Below are 15891 nucleotides of genomic sequence, written 5' to 3'. Positions count from 1 at the left end.
AATAATAAGGTTAGGCTGTGGGAGATGTAGAAAGGTTTTCACCAAAGGCATTAATTGGTGCCACTTTAACCCTCTCTGACCAATCCACTTGATGTCTACATTTGGCAAAGCAAGGTCTCTCACCATACCTCTTTTCTCTGCAAATTTTTCACTCCAGAAGACATAGCTGTGTCCTACAATCCACACTGTGAACATCTTCAAAGGAGATCTGGATGCACTCAGGAGGTGTAATTCAGTAGAATGGTAAAAAGAAATGAAAGACAGTTTGGAAATGGAGGCATACATATTTTTTATTAAAAAAAAAGAACTGATTGGCTGTTTCATACCATTCTACACTAAAAACTAGGCTGTATGTGTAAATTAATAGAAGCATGTTTTGTATTGGTTCAGAAAAATGTGTTACCAAAGAACAGTACTATGGATTTGCTGTAAGGTTTGAAAAGTCAAGCACTCTTGCTCTGTGGAATTGAAACATTGTGTGGCGAACTTCTGACCTAACTCCACACAGCAGTGTTCCATGAGCTGTTGCTATGGTAGCAGGCAGAAGTCAAGTTGGGGGAAGGGTACTAGGCAGAAGTCAAGTTGGGGGAAGGGTACATTTGGAAAAGGGTTGGTTTTCAAGCAATAGAAATGTGTGATTACATTTGAAAAAAAGGGGGAAGCAGTGTGATTTGAAATTAACATCTATATGTGTGGAAAAATAGAGGGAAAGATTGCCATTATCTGGTTCTGCTGAGTGGAGAGAGGTGTAGAGAACAAAGGTCCTGGCTCTGATAATGTGCTGTGGGGTTTTGAGGTTTCAGTCTGTAATGCAAATACATTCAGCATCACTAAGGCTGGTTGCCCTTGCTGGAGTGTAGGCAGTCACCCAGCATACACATGGTTTGTGGTCTGAAAATGCAGTCTGGACATGTGCATTTAAAAAAATCTGAAAAGTGGATTCATAATGTGTCAGTCTGTAAAAGTAATTTGCACTTGCCAACAAAAAAGAGCAGTAAGTGTGCATTCAAATTGGCAAAGATTTTTCGTTTTGTGACTAATGTGAAAACATGACTCTGTGTGCAAATAGGAATTACAGGAAGAGATTTGTTGCGTTTTCCTCTGGTGATTTCACAGTTGCATTAGTAGGAAAAAGGGGGAGTCTCTCAAAAAAAAAAAAAAAAAAAAAAAATTAAAAAAACCTTGGGTGCGCGCAGGGTGCGCGCACCTCAAAAAAAATTCCCCAAAAAATTTCAAAAAAAAATTTTTTTTGGTTAAGTTTATAAGTGGCTCTTAAAAGAGCCCTTGAGTTAATGGAGGGAAACAGGAAGAGAAAAACGCAAAAAATGAAAAAAAATCTATGGCCTAGTGCATGAATGCGCATCAAATTTTCTCTGAAGGAGATCAAGACTGGTCTCCCCCACAGAAATAAGTGAACCGCAATCAGTGCACCGTGTAGACAACCTCGCCAAACAAGGTGGACCAACAAGAGGTAAAGAAACAGGTGAAGGCACCATCGCAGCTGAAGTGCTCCCCTGAGCTGCCGAAGATGTGCTCGGCTGAGCTGCTGCTGATGTCGTCGGCTGAGCAGGTGAAGAGTTTTCTTCAGAAGCTCGACGAAAAGATACTGGGTGCATTTTGTCAACATGTCTTAACATAGTGTGAATGCTAAAAGAATATTTCTTGTTAGGATTCCCACGAGATAAGACTTTTTTACAAAGTACACATGTAACTTTCGGTGCATTTACCTTTTTCTCATTCTCTGGAAAAGTGAAAAACTGCCATATAAAGCTGTCTTTCTGCTTCCTGTTCCTCTGCCTCTCAAGAGTGTCCTGGTCACTGTCTGAAGTAGGTTGCTGTTCAGCCATTGTCTCTCAACAACAGAATAGCTCCTTCTCCAAAGGAATCAGAACTAATAATGAGGGGAGTAGGTGTGGTTTGGGAAGAATCTGGAACAGAAAGTACTTCAAACCAATCAAAAGTGATGATTCTTGATCACATGACTTGCCATGAGGGGATTGGGTGTGGTATTGAAACAATTAGAAACTGAAAGTAATGATAACCAATAAGAAATGTTGTTTTATTATGTATAAACCCGAGGTGCGCGCACTGCGCAAGCTCCGAGCGCACACCCCGTGATGACGTATGCACGAACGCGTAAACGCGCAGGTGCATACGTCATATACGCGCACCTAGCGCGCATACGTTTAACACGCGTATACGCGACCGTTATTGCGCGTAATTTTAGCGTATGCGGAAGTAAACCGCGTCGAGGGCGTAGGACGCATGCGTGCGTACGTACGTACGCATACGTACTGGGTGCGCGCTCCCAGCGCGCACCAACAAGTATATTTGCGTACGTAAATAACGTACGCCGGAATTCATAAAAAACATACGAAATAGTACTACGTGCGCGCTCAGAGCGCGCACCCCAAGAAATTATAAATAAAAAAAAAAAAGAGGACATTAAATAATTTAAACAATTATAAAAAAAAAATATCCAAATTGAATTATTTAAAAAAATAATTTATAAAAAAATACAGATAATATATAAATGAATATAAAGTAATTTTATTTAAATAAAAAAAAATATCTTTAATTAAAAATACATAACTTAGCATATAAAAAACCATACAAATTCTCAGAAAAAAACATAGGTTTCAAAAACGAAATATTTAGGGATTAGCATTTAAAAAACCTTGCAAATTCACTGAAAAAACCATAGGTTTCACACACGTTATAGTTAGGAATTAGCATTTAAAAAACCTTGCAAATTCACTGAAAAAACCATGGGTTTCACACACGTTATAGTTAGGAATTAGCATTTAAAAAACCTTAGAAATTCAGTGAAAAAACCATAGGTTTCACACATGTTATAGTTAGCTGGACATTTTACTCGTAAAAAACCAATGAAATTGCCCCGTTATAGTTAGTTCAGCTAACTATAACTCGCACGCGCCCGCAATGCACTGCTGATGACGTCACATATTACATCACTCATGACATGGTCAGTGACATCACTCATGACATCACTGATGACATCTCAAATGACATCACTGATGACATCATCCTTGTGATAGAGTGGCAGACCTCCTCTCACCCTAATATAACCTTTGATACACACATTGAATAATAGAGACTAAAATTTTTAAAACAATGGACATACCAATACCAGTTACAACAACCTCTTCAGTAATTCTAAGATCCACATACACATCCACTCATTCACCAACAGTCCTATACAGTCACTCATACATGTACTCACTCATCATATGTACTCATACACCTATACATCCTGTTACACAATGCCACTCATCCATAGAGTTACTCACACACATAGTCACTCATGCTAATAAAGAATCAAACATACATTTACTTGCATACACAGTTATACACACACCACCACACTTACTTCTACAGAAACTTAAACATACTTAGTCATTTAATCAATCACTTATAGAAACACATACTTATTCATACAGGAACTCTTTCAATCTCTCACTCTCACATATACTCACTTATATACACCAATAGTCACATATACTAGTTTAAAACATATGTAGTTACTCATAAAGTCACTATTGAGACAGTCATTCACTCACTAACACAGCCATACACACACTCATCCACCCATATAGTCCTGCACACATGCTGTCTTCAACACATACAAACAGTGAGTGACTCATTCATGTTCCTATGCACTACATAATACCCCCCACCGAACCATGCAGATACTCAGACTGACACTCAAAAAACCAACTAATAACCTATATAGACACCCATGTAGCTACTCACCAACCCATGCAGCCACTTATACAAGTGAGAGACTGATACAGATATTTACATATTTAAACATTACTCACTAAGCCATGTATTCACTATGATACACTTAATCAGTCAGTTACACAATCAATTTTTAAAAAACAAATCATCCATTTAGACACTTATATACCCATTTATTCTTCCATCAACCTTGAGATATACATATATAAAACATATTTAATTTTCTGAAAAACACACATTCACTGGATGATGTCATCAGTGATGTCATTTGAGATGTCATCAGTGATGTCATGAGTGATGTCACTGACCATGTCATGAGTGATGTAATATGTGACGTCATCAGCAGTGCATTGCGGGCGCGTGCGAGTTATAGTTAGCTGAACTAACTATAACGGGGCAATTTCATTGGTTTTTTACGAGTAAAATGTCCAGCTAACTATAACATGTGTGAAACCTATGGTTTTTTCACTGAATTTCTAAGGTTTTTTAAATGCTAATTCCTAACTCTAACGTGTGTGAAACCCATGGTTTTTTCAGTGAATATATATATATATACTGGCGGTCACCAGTAGGAAGTTATAGTTAGGACCTAGTATACATATACTTATTTTAAAAAAAACACAACAACTTGCAGAAGAAAGCAAGTGATAACTCTTCATACAACCCTAAACAGATTCTCGATGCACAGAATGCTTTTAACACGGTTGCACTGGGACCATTTGTATTGGCTGCATTATAGTTTGCCAGCAACAGTACTCGCAGCAGGGTCACACACGAACAAAAAAGATCTTCCTTTCAGTCGGGTTACTATGTGCCCTCTCATACGAAATCTGTGCACAGGTTATAGCCTGGAAGAAAGATTTAGCTCCAGGAAAACATGTCTCTGTCTCTCAATCTCTGGCATGGTATCACTGCAATTTAGGATCAGCCTAATCTTAAGGAGTTGTGGGGCCCATGCAACATATTGTGTGGCCCCCTGTTTGGAGCAACTTAAATGTATTATCCCCTTTTTGTCTCATTCAAGCCCTTGTGATGCCAAACAACATTCAAATATATGTTAACAGAGCCACACATAAACAGGCAAAAGCTCAAGCTGCCTGATGTTTGCCAACCAAATAGTACCAAAAGAAGGCTTAAACAAGCATTGATGAAGCCATTTTTTTGCATTTGGTTCTGTATTTTCTTTTTACTTATAACAGTAGCATTTTATGTGGAGTTCAGTGTCTAACCAGCTTTTTAATCCAATTGTAAGAAAAACAAGCTACGGGTGGCTTGTTAGACTTTTAGTTGACTAGTGCTCAATAATAAAATAAAATAAAGACATAAGCATTAAGTACTTGAAATGTAGCTTTAGCTGCAGAATATTTGTAATCACAAACATACTTCCTTTCACTACTAGTGTTCTTGTTACAACTGGGAAAATCAAAGTAGTGACCAGCAAAATGGTGGCCTGAGGTCAGTGTGTAAATGCATCTTATGTATACTGGCTGAAAAAAAGACGTGATATTATGGTTCTCAGTGCTATTTTTGACACACCAATCAGGCATCTGAACATTTTTTGAGGATCCAGGGTCAAACATTTCATGCAGGCCCTAAATATCATGGGCATCTGTTTATTCTCCAGGGAAAGAGAGAACAAAGCAGCTTCAGATTCTAGTGCCATCTAGTGGTGTAGCCACAATATCTGCTTCATCATTAAAAACAGGGCTGGTTTGCTTCAAAATCTATACATAAATTTGGCAGCCTTGGTATGTGCCCTGAAAAGGTACAGGAGAGCTTCTCTTCAAAGAGATCATTTTTAGGTCCCTCCTATGCAGCGCTTGCGATGTCTCTTTGAGACATGCTGTATTTAGGATATGTACATTAAGCTCCGCCCATGTACCACAAATGCATTTTATGGGCTCCTTTCAGTGTCTTTTGTAATTGTGTTGATTTCCTTGGTTTGTTTACTAGTTCTTCTTTGTCCATCTTTAGTGCCTCCTTCTCTTTACTTGTAGCCTCCCATAAGGACAGCCCCTTTTACATGTGTCCTTACTCTGTATGTTTCATTAACTGCTACTGAGCACTATTCAGTTAATTTATGCTTTTTTTTGTGGTTGCTGCAGGAGGCACGACATTCTCTCCTGATTGGACACCCGCGCTGGTTTCTCACTGCATTGTGACTTCCACATTAGTGCACTGCTCAGTATCAGCGCCTGGATTAAAACATTTTACATTTTATTTTTACAGCGCGGGACACCGTGCTTCATTTTATACATGGCGGCCACGCTTTTGTTTGCTAATGTGCGGTTCATCCATATCAAATTTTCTTACATAATTTTTCCATTTTTGCCAGCTTGCCATGCCACGCTTTCACGTTCATAATAGAGGCCACTCCTTGCTTTTGTGCACACAGCGCTTGATATTTAAAATGGAGGCTGCGCTTTTGTTTTCTTCAGCGCTGCTTCCAAAAATCAACTTTTCCAGTACTATTTTTTTAATTTTTACAAGCGTGTCATGCTGCGCTTTCCCTTTAATAATTTCATTCCGCTCTTTGCTTTTGTTCTGTAATGTGTATGCAGCACTCCTGATTATTACTGGGACCTCATGCACCCACCTCCACTACTGTAAGTACATTTGTATTGTACTCGTGTCCCAGTGTTTTGTTTTACTCTTAATAAGTGTGTTTTCCTTCCTAGAGGTGTATTTAACATACTCGCACTACCTGTTACCTATGTTTCAGAGTTGCTGGCTTGCTCCCTCTTACGCAACCTTTCTTTGGTGCTGCCCCATGTACATTCATGTTAACACCCATTTTAGGTTGCTGCTCCTTGCTTCGTTGTGCTACATTTCCTATCCCTTAGGTTTTTTTGCTTACAGACCTGCGGGTAAAAGAAACATTGTCCTTTACAATGCCAATAGCTCCTGTAGTGGCCCGTGCAGGTAAGCACGGTGGGGCGGGTCGGGGGCGGGGGTAAAGTGACAAATGTTGGGATAGGGAATGTAAAATAAATAATTAAATATAGCCACTTACCTTGCGCCCACCGCATCGCCGACTCGATGATGCGGCAAGTGCAAGGTAAGTGGTTTCATTTATTTATTTATTTTACATTCCCTTTCCCGTGGTTTGTCACTTTCACCCAACCCAACCACGCTTACCTGCTCCAGCCGCTACTGGACACTTACATGCCAGTTTGGTAATAGTGCTCATTAATAATACGTGCAAAATGGGCTCAAAAATATTTCTACTCATTTCCTCTAATTTTTTAAGGTCAGTATGTAATTAGGGCAAAAAAAGACACTTGATGACCGGTACAAATGTAATTTGCAACATGATACTTTTCGCCCAATAACCCCAGGATCTCGCTGAACTCATTAGTTCTACGCTATAGTACCAAAACGCATATTGCGGCAAGTTAAGAAGGCGCTCTCAGAGCTTCAACGGGTATGGCCGAATCAATAGACCTGGCTGGTGTTTTCCTGTCAACGCTTTAGTCTGCGTGCCAAGAGGAAGGGACCAACTGCTCAACAGACCTGAAAACAAATTGCACAAATTACTATTTTCTATAGTTATTTACCTGTATTCATTGCCGAGCCTTCAAAATCGGTCTCCTCCTCACAAGTGTGGTTTTCATGGTCTTCCATCGGACTGTCTTTATTTGATATCTGGAAATAAAATAAAATACATTTACGTGAAGAGCCAAGCACATGAGGACATGGGGTTGATCTTTTAACCGCCTGCCATACATTTATTCTTGTCATTGGCTGCTCATAGAGTACTTCTTCCATTAGAAATGTCATTGAATTTGGTGTTTTTTGCTTGTGTTTCAATGTAGTGAAAGGTTCAAGGCCAGGTCTAGAGGACTCTCCTTACCCAGTCCATTGTCTAATTCTCCTCATCATCATCAATGAGTGCTTCTTGATTTCAGCTCAAACTCACCTTATTTTAGAAACCTTGGACCTCATGATTGGGATTTTCATTGTATTTTGGTATCACACTTCATCTGATAGTCCATCGGCTCATTCACTTTGCTTTCCAGATTATGATCACAATATTTCTACCCTTATCGGACAGTTTGATGATGATGGTTCAATTTGCCTATGACTCTTTAATGACCATGTATTTCCTTTATACAGTTATAGACTAAAGAATCAGGAATAGCAACTCTTTTGTTATGGTTATTTCAGATTTTCCATTGACATGTGATTTTTGATCTGTTTACAATATTAGTGCTATTTTATTCATTTAAATGAAACATTCCAAAATGTAAGTACATCTAGTTTAGGTTCAGCATGGCAAGTATTATGAAGATCTCTCCAAGGGAAGGCAAATTTGCTCTTTGCTGCAGCATAAACTGCTGAATGGAATTACACTAAATTTGTCATGAAACTAGAACTCTACACAGAGAAGTGCCTTTGCTTTGTTTGGTGTAAAGTACTCTTATAACATTGTATCAGGTGGGCTCCAATGTTTTAAATCAAAAGATATCAGGACTCTTAATTTGCAAACTGTCCTCAAACTGGATTTGAGGATAGCATGTGCACCCAAATTTGAAAAATGAAGTACCTTTCAGGCAAGTAAGTTTTCACACACACCATCCATTTAGGGCCCATGAACTCAAGACTGAGTAAGAGGGCTAAAAGGCTCTGATTGGCTGGTTGCAACAAACATCTGTAGAAGCTGCATTACAGGACAAGGGGCAAGGTCCCCGTATTCTGAAAAAACTGCCACATAAGGAGGCAGTCTGAGCACACCTCGAACTCCCTTCCATGGTAAGGGAACAATTAACAGGCCCACACAGAGTTGAAAATAAAATATGTGTTGCCTGGGGCTTGTGAACTCAGTTCAAGGTTGGTAAACTCCGGATAAAGGAATGGCCCAGATTCTTACAAATTCAATGTGAAGTTCCTGCAATCTGAATGGAGTTTGTGTACTATAAAACGTTTGGACTCATGTTGAGTCCCATGTCTTAGTTCACAGACTGTACAAAGTTAGTGAACTATTAAACTCTTTGACCCATGGTGGGTCCCCTGTCTTAGTCTGTGGACACTGAACAGCGCTTGAGAACTATGAAAAATGTGGGCCCATGGTGGCTTTCCTGTTCTTTGTCCACAGGCTCTGAACAGTGTTTGTGAACTATGAAACTCCTGGATCCCTGTTGGTTTCCTCGTCTTTGTTGCAGACCCTATCAAGGAGTTTGAGGGCTACACTCACTGTCTGAGTGTGTTTTGAATCCATGGGCTCCATTTAAAGTCCACAAACTCAAAACACATTTGGCGCCATAAAACAAATTAAAAGAGGCATTATCTCCTAACTATTTCTTTTTGTTTAGGAGAGGGCTGGGGTCACATTGTGTTTTGGGGGTGTTGTCTTAGTGAACTAAAACTTTTTAAAACACTTTTTAAAAATGCTCCTAGTCTGTGGATCTAAACTTGAATCTGCGAACTCTGAATGTCTAGAAATGATGGCTGAGCATTTTCTAAAGTCTATGGGGCAGATTTATGAGGGACTTGCGCACCTTTTACGCCGCCGTTGCGTCACTTTTGTGACGCAGCGGCGGCGTAAACCCTGCGCCACTTTGCGCCTTATTTACATCGTGACGCATCTATGGAGATGAGTCACGCTGTAAAGCTCTGCGCTACATTAAACCTGCGTCAGGTTTAATGTATGCAGGGTGGGCGTTACGGCGGAAAAAGCCTCGGAAAAGTGACTCTATAAGATTTGACTGAGTCACTTTTCCGACACTGATGCGTCAAAACCCTGCGCCTGCTTGAAGCAGGCGTAAGGCTTGACGCACCATGTTAGGGATGGGGCAGGTTGGAACAGTGCTGGAGTTGCGTCGCGCTTGCGACACAACTTAAGCACTGCGCCAACCTTACGCCATCGGATGCGTCACGCATCTGTTTATTCCTGCGCCATGATGCGCCGCATTTACAATGCGGCGCATCATGGGTGGCGCAAGGGTAAACTTGCGTGACGCATCTTTCCTGGCGCATCCTTGCTGATTTGCAGGGATGCGCCAGGAAACATAAATCTGCCCCTATGGACTTGAACCTAAGGGCCTAATTTATATCTTGGTGATATGTTTACTTTTTTGCAATGGCGACATACATACGATTATACATCCCGCCAAGATAGTGGTCCTCCAGCCAAATTTCAAAACGGCCGGACATTAAATAATGACCACAGCGAAGACTACTCCGTCTCCACCGTGATTAAAGCCCTCCGACGGACCTGCGGAGCACAAACCATCAGAGTTTAACATCTAATTCCACCCACTTGATTTACATGAGCTGAATTAGAGGTCACTTTTTACTGCCCGTCACCTCCAAGAAAACTTTGACGGTATGGGGCAGTGAAAACTGCTAAATGCTCCACTCGCCATGGGAAAGAGGAGCATTTTATTTTTTATTTTCCGAAAGAAAATTCCACTTTGATATTTTCTTTTTGAAAATAAAAGGAAACTAGTTTGGTGCAAGACCCCGTCATGTTGACCGACCCGAGCACCAAACTTCAAAAGGCATTGACAGGAACCACTGTGACTGCAGTTCCTGTCAGTGCTTTAGAAATGACTTCCAGCTTGGTGGTCATTTCTAAATTTGGCTGGCGACACCTCCATCAGGGCGAAGGGGAAAGTTACTCCATCTCCCTGACAGAGAAACGGGCCGACTGCCAACTTATATATTAGGCCCTAAATCTGCTGATTTTCCAGCTCATTTTGGAACATTCTCAGGTTTTTAGTAATTGAAATTGTAAGATTCTTCCACCAGATTAAAAAGTGCCTGTTCAAAGGGAGCCCAAGTCACTGTTTCATGAAGTGCAGGATACCCTAGGATGTGCTACAGGCAGTTACCACTACAATTTACAACTTAACCACGGTAGAGAGAGCGGATGGGGAGATTTCAAGAAAAACATTGGTTTTCCCAGATGGAGAAGTGATTTTCGATGGGTGGACAATGGAACCAAATAAACACAGGAAAGGTTCCATCATTTAGGCGTTTAAACCCATTCCCAAGGGAAAAAAACAAATGAGTGCGAGGAGGGCATCTTGCAAACTTCACGACCAAAAACTAAGCATGGGGCAGGGAGGTCTGTACTTGTTTGGAACTTCGGCAATCACCCGACATAAAGTTAAAGCATGTAAATGAGCATCTTGTGTTCCAGCAGGAACAGGCAAAAAACCCAAACACCAGTTTGCTCTACCGTAGAACCACTGTAGGATGTTCTTGCTCAGGTGATCCAGCAAGCAGAACAGAAAAACAATATCCATAATTTATTATTTATTTAGAAAGTTTTATAAGGCGCGAACATGACGCTTGCGGGTATCAGAGAGTTGTACACACGGCGTAAGCATAAATAAACTCCGTAAACTTAGAGGTCAACTCTGTGAAACAACAAGGAGTACACAATCAAGATCAGGGACATGGTAGTGGGCCACACTAGATCCATTTCTCCTAGGGTGTAAAATATTTCCTGTAACATTCAGCAAAACAAGCAAAAGGGCACTTGATACAACATAGTAAAATAATTGACAAAACTGTAGGGTGAGGACCATCGGGTAAAATAGCAATTAACCACCAAATATGAAATAAATGGAGTACGCTAAGTTGGGAAAAATGTCAGGTCCGTCAACAAGCGGACATGCAAAAGGGAACACGATGATGCAGTTAATGATCATTCAGGAAAATCAGCTTGGTCTGTTTCTTGAAATAGGCAGTGAAAGGATTGGCTTTAATCTCAGTAGGAAGAGCATTCCAAATTCTAGGTGCAAGGCCGGAAAAAGCATGTTTGTACGTACTTTTCTTCTTAAATTTGGGAGGTTTCAAGAGAAGTATGGACGTACTTCTGAAGTTCCGACTTGAGCCAGAAAGAATGAGCTTACTCGCCAGATAGGCCGGGTGTTATAATGCAAGGCTTTATGCGTGAGGCAAGCTATTTTAAAATGAATCCTCACTTCAATAGACAGCCAGTTAAGCTGCACAAGGTCAGGTGTAATGTGATTGTATTTTTTGGAGCCTGTGATGAGCCTGGCCGATGTGTTGAGAGTGGCTCTGAGGGGGGCCAGGCTCGCTTTAGGCAGCCCCGCCAGGGTCACCAGCCCATATTCAAGATGTGAGATCACCAGGGTTGTATGTCATCGGTCGGAAGGAAAGGATTGATTTTCTTGAGGGTGTTAAGATGAAAGTTGGCACCCCTAATAGTGGCTCGGATGTGAGCTTGCATATTAAGTAGTTTGCCCAAGGTAAGGCCTAACAATTTAGTGGAATCAACCACGTGAGGGGTGCAGTTAACGGCTGTGAGTTGCTTTAGCCAGTCCAGGGTAGGTGCAGAGTGATTGTGGGGGGCATTCAGCACGGATTCAGTTGTGAGGGTATTCAATAAATATGGTTCTGGGCTAACCATTGTTAAGTTTGCCAAAGAGCCTCATTTAAAGTTTTAATGTCATCTAGAGAGAAGATCTTCAAGTAAAGTTGTGTGTCACCCGCATACATGTGGTAATGAATGTTAGACTGTTTTAGAATGACAGTGAGCTGCTCCATAGAAAGGTTGCAGAGCGTGGGCGAGAGCGCGGATCCTTGTGGAACTCCAATCCTGACCTGGATACTGGAAGCAAGGGACTGGTTGAGTTTAATCCTTTGAGTGCGGTTGTGTAAGAAAGAGGTAAACCACTTTAGGACCGGACCCGCTAAACCCATCCTACATTGTAGAATATTGATCAAGGTTTCATGTTTGAAGGTGTCGAAAGCAGAAGACAGGTCCAGAAGGCTCAAAAGACAAGGGACATTATGATCAAGGGATTTCAGAGCGTCATCCACAATGTGAGTTAGTGCAAGAAAATCATTATGTTGTTTTTCATTGAGTGCAAAACAAATGTGCAGTGTAAAGTGCAGAACCTCAGGATTGTAAATGAGAAGATGGAAGACTGAAAAGAAATCTACAAAAAATGAATTGTTTAAAGTTTATACATGACCTTCTACCACCGAACAGTTGCACCAAAGTTCTATAAAACACCAGCCACTTCCCCCCAAATATGGGTTCCTTTGAAAAACATCCAAAAAACCCAATAAATGAGTTGTCTCTACTAACTACTATCAAACAGTGGAGGGTTGGGCGTAGGGCCTGGTGCAGCCAGCCTACACTGTGCATGGGTGAATGTTGGCCAACCATGGCAGATTAAGTGTAGAGTCTGACATTTGGGGGACTTTCTAAAGCATGCTGTGGAACTTGTTTACAAGTCTTAGGCCCAGGGACGAGGCATGCTAATGGGTTATTCTAGTTGCTTTGGGTTAATTGGGGGCTGAAACGGGGTTTTAGTCCTCCTTTCTCCCCCAATTGTCTTTTGTAAATGTCTTCACTTTTGTTTTCTCCAAGAGGTGTACTACAGGCAAATTAATCGTTGCAGTCAGCCATTGCCTCCCACCTTCCCCTCAGGCACTCTGTGTCTACTATTAAGGACATCTGGTGTGCCATATTGTGAAGGGATTCCATCTCAAGAGACCTCCTCTGCTCCACTACTCCACATGGAAAGTTTCCTCTATTGTTGATTACCCAGCAGGGGAGCTTGGGAAGAGGTACCTCAATCAAAGGTCTCTCCTTGATGTTGATATGCGTCTGTGCCTCATCTTCTGCAGGGGCTTTTTCGATGATAAGGCTCTCCAATATTCACCAGATGACCCAAGACAGGTTCTTCAACTATTCTTTATCTCTTTATCTCTTTTTCTCTTTATCTCTTTTTCTTTTTAAATAAATAAAACAAATTCCTTTGCGCGCGCTGCATCGCAACATGCGATGCAGCGCGCGCAACGAAATTCGTTTTATTTATTTAAATGTGCACTTACCTCCGTTCATCCATAGTCCGGTGTTTACATTTCCCCACCCTGCCCCTCCCCCGCCCCGCCTCTCTGCCCCACCGAACTCCCTCCACGGACCGCTACTGGTGCCATATCTTACGACGCAATACTGCCCTTTTATTTTGACGCACAGCAGGAATGTTTGCTGCGCTGCAGTGTGTCAAAATATAGTAAATGAGGAGCTTTGAATTCTTAAAACCAACGAACTACAAAACAGGCCAATATTCCTGACATAAGGACATATCTGGGGCTGGGTTATATAAAGTTTGCTCTAGTGCAGTGCAACGCCTGAGACAACCTTTGCAATCAACAGTAATACCAGTTGACTTGTGCAAATGTTGTATTGTTGCACCTATTTTTGTTGGTGCAAATCGTGCCTCTACATTGGTTGGTCGACAAAAACGCTGATGTAAAATTATAATGCACCTTTGCCATGTTATACTATCGCACCTAATGCTGCAGAACAAAAAACGTGTCGTACGTGGTTAAATTGTGTCACGTCAAAGACCTCCCACCATCGCTGCAGTACAACTGCTCAAATATGTTAATACAGGTGCACTAGCAGCTTCGCTTTGTTAATCAGATATAAAAGTAATCCAATAAGCCCCTGTTGAAGAGAGTGGAGGTGACAGCTGCTGACGTCACCCCGAGCCTGTTTTCTCCGCCTTCCCTCTGATCCTCTTTGCCATCTTCTAGTTTAATCTGCATCTCTGCAGCGCTTCGTGCATTGTCCAAAGCAGTATTCTAGGCGCTGACCTCACCGGCCGTAGAGTATTATTTCAACATAAAGCTCCAAAGTTGTTGTCATTTTTTTCTCTCTGATCAAACGTCTATGGCAGAAAATGGCGAGGATTCTGATAACATTGTCCCCAGTGTATGTCTTGGAACGTGATTGGCTCTTTTCATTTGCTCGACCTGATGTCACTCCTGAATACCTTCTAGTTCGTTTATAGTGGCATGCCATTGGCTGGATTCATTGAAAGAGCTACATTTTGTTGACATCATCTCTCTCTTCCACAGGGATGTAGTTGGTAAAACAACCAAAGGTGAAAAACATACAAACAACTACTCTTGAACATTTATAGTTAAGAAATAACTTGTTTTCTAAAGATAGTGCTTGCTGCTTCAGGTTTGACGATTCATAGCCCTGTAATTATGAAGTGCTACTCACTTTATCAGGATGCATATTAGCCACATGCTGAGTGGATTCGGTCAAGTTTCCAACTTTTTATTTTTAAACTATTATTTGTCGGTTTATAAACCATTGACAACATAAGCAGTGCCGCAACCAAACCTTACAGTGCAATAGCATCTGCGTCACTCTCGATTCGTTTCATGGTAGCAGACACAGTTGTGAAGCACAACAGAGGGGGCAGGAGGCACATCCAAGCACAGACAGTATGCTTCGTCAACATAGTCGGGCCCCATCTCCATCGCCCACCTATGCACTGCCGTTCTATAGCTGCACTTCACTGTCTTTGGAGTCTTCCTCCGAAGCATCGCCCTCCTGGCCCTTGGATGCCCCAGGCTTTCAAGTCAACTGGGAGTTTAGCATCTGAGCGGGTGAGTCGCATTTGAGTTTCCTCCACCACCGGCCATTCAGTGACATCCCGCACCCCTAGTCTCTCAGTGGGGCCTGAACTCCCGTCCAAGTGATGGGTGCCCGCCTCCTTGACAGCACTAGCACCAACAGCAGGAACCTGTATGTCATTTTGCGCTTCTTGAGTTGCACCAAGTTGCCCTGCATGCAGAGTTGTGGTGTGAGCGTACAAGGCAGTGCAGTGGTCTGAGTCACCCTCTCTATTACCCTCTCCCTGAAGTCTCTCACCTGCGGGCAGGATCGGAGGTAACACTCCTGGCTGAGAGAGCATACAAATAAGGCCCTCACACATGCTAGGCGGGTGTGCCCCTTTCTTATTAGCTTCCAGGAATACCTCTAACAAGGCTTAGCTCCTGCCACTACGAACTCCTGGATAGGCAGCTTGTCCCACTGCCGGGAATGCTTTGTTGGATGAGCATTGAAATGTAGTGTGGCCCATGTGCACGTGTTTTTGTATTTTGCATGAGTGACCCTAGAGGGGCTCTTATTGGATCACTGATATAATATCGGAAAAAGATATATCATGTGGATATAATATTGTGTCAAAATATTGAGGACCATAATATTGAGCAAGTAAGTGCAAGTGGGTAAGTATGGGATTTACTATTCTGAACTCCACCTCTATGTATCTTAAAGATATATATATATATATCATCAAGGTAGATATATGTGGAGTTATTTACAGTAAAACCTTGCTT

At 41.6% G+C, this 15891-nt stretch overlaps 1 protein-coding gene across 2 annotated transcripts in view; it reads right to left on the bottom strand.

The window, feature by feature from the left end:
* Positions 1 to 15891, bottom strand: part of PDC (phosducin) — a 134026-nt gene that overhangs the window by 82474 nt on the left and 35661 nt on the right. For both annotated transcript variants that reach the window (XM_085601664.1, XM_085601663.1), the window contains exon 2: positions 7320 to 7407. In XM_085601664.1, coding sequence (XP_085457790.1) covers positions 7320 to 7386 — 67 coding nt within the window. In that variant the 5' untranslated portion in view covers positions 7387 to 7407. The remainder of the gene's footprint in view (positions 1 to 7319; positions 7408 to 15891) is intronic.

This window comes from Triturus cristatus, chromosome 4_2, assembly GCF_964204655.1.
Source record: "Triturus cristatus chromosome 4_2, aTriCri1.1, whole genome shotgun sequence".
In the NCBI taxonomy this organism is placed as follows: domain Eukaryota; kingdom Metazoa; phylum Chordata; class Amphibia; order Caudata; family Salamandridae; genus Triturus; species Triturus cristatus.
This window is presented reverse-complemented; position numbering and strand designations above follow the sequence as displayed.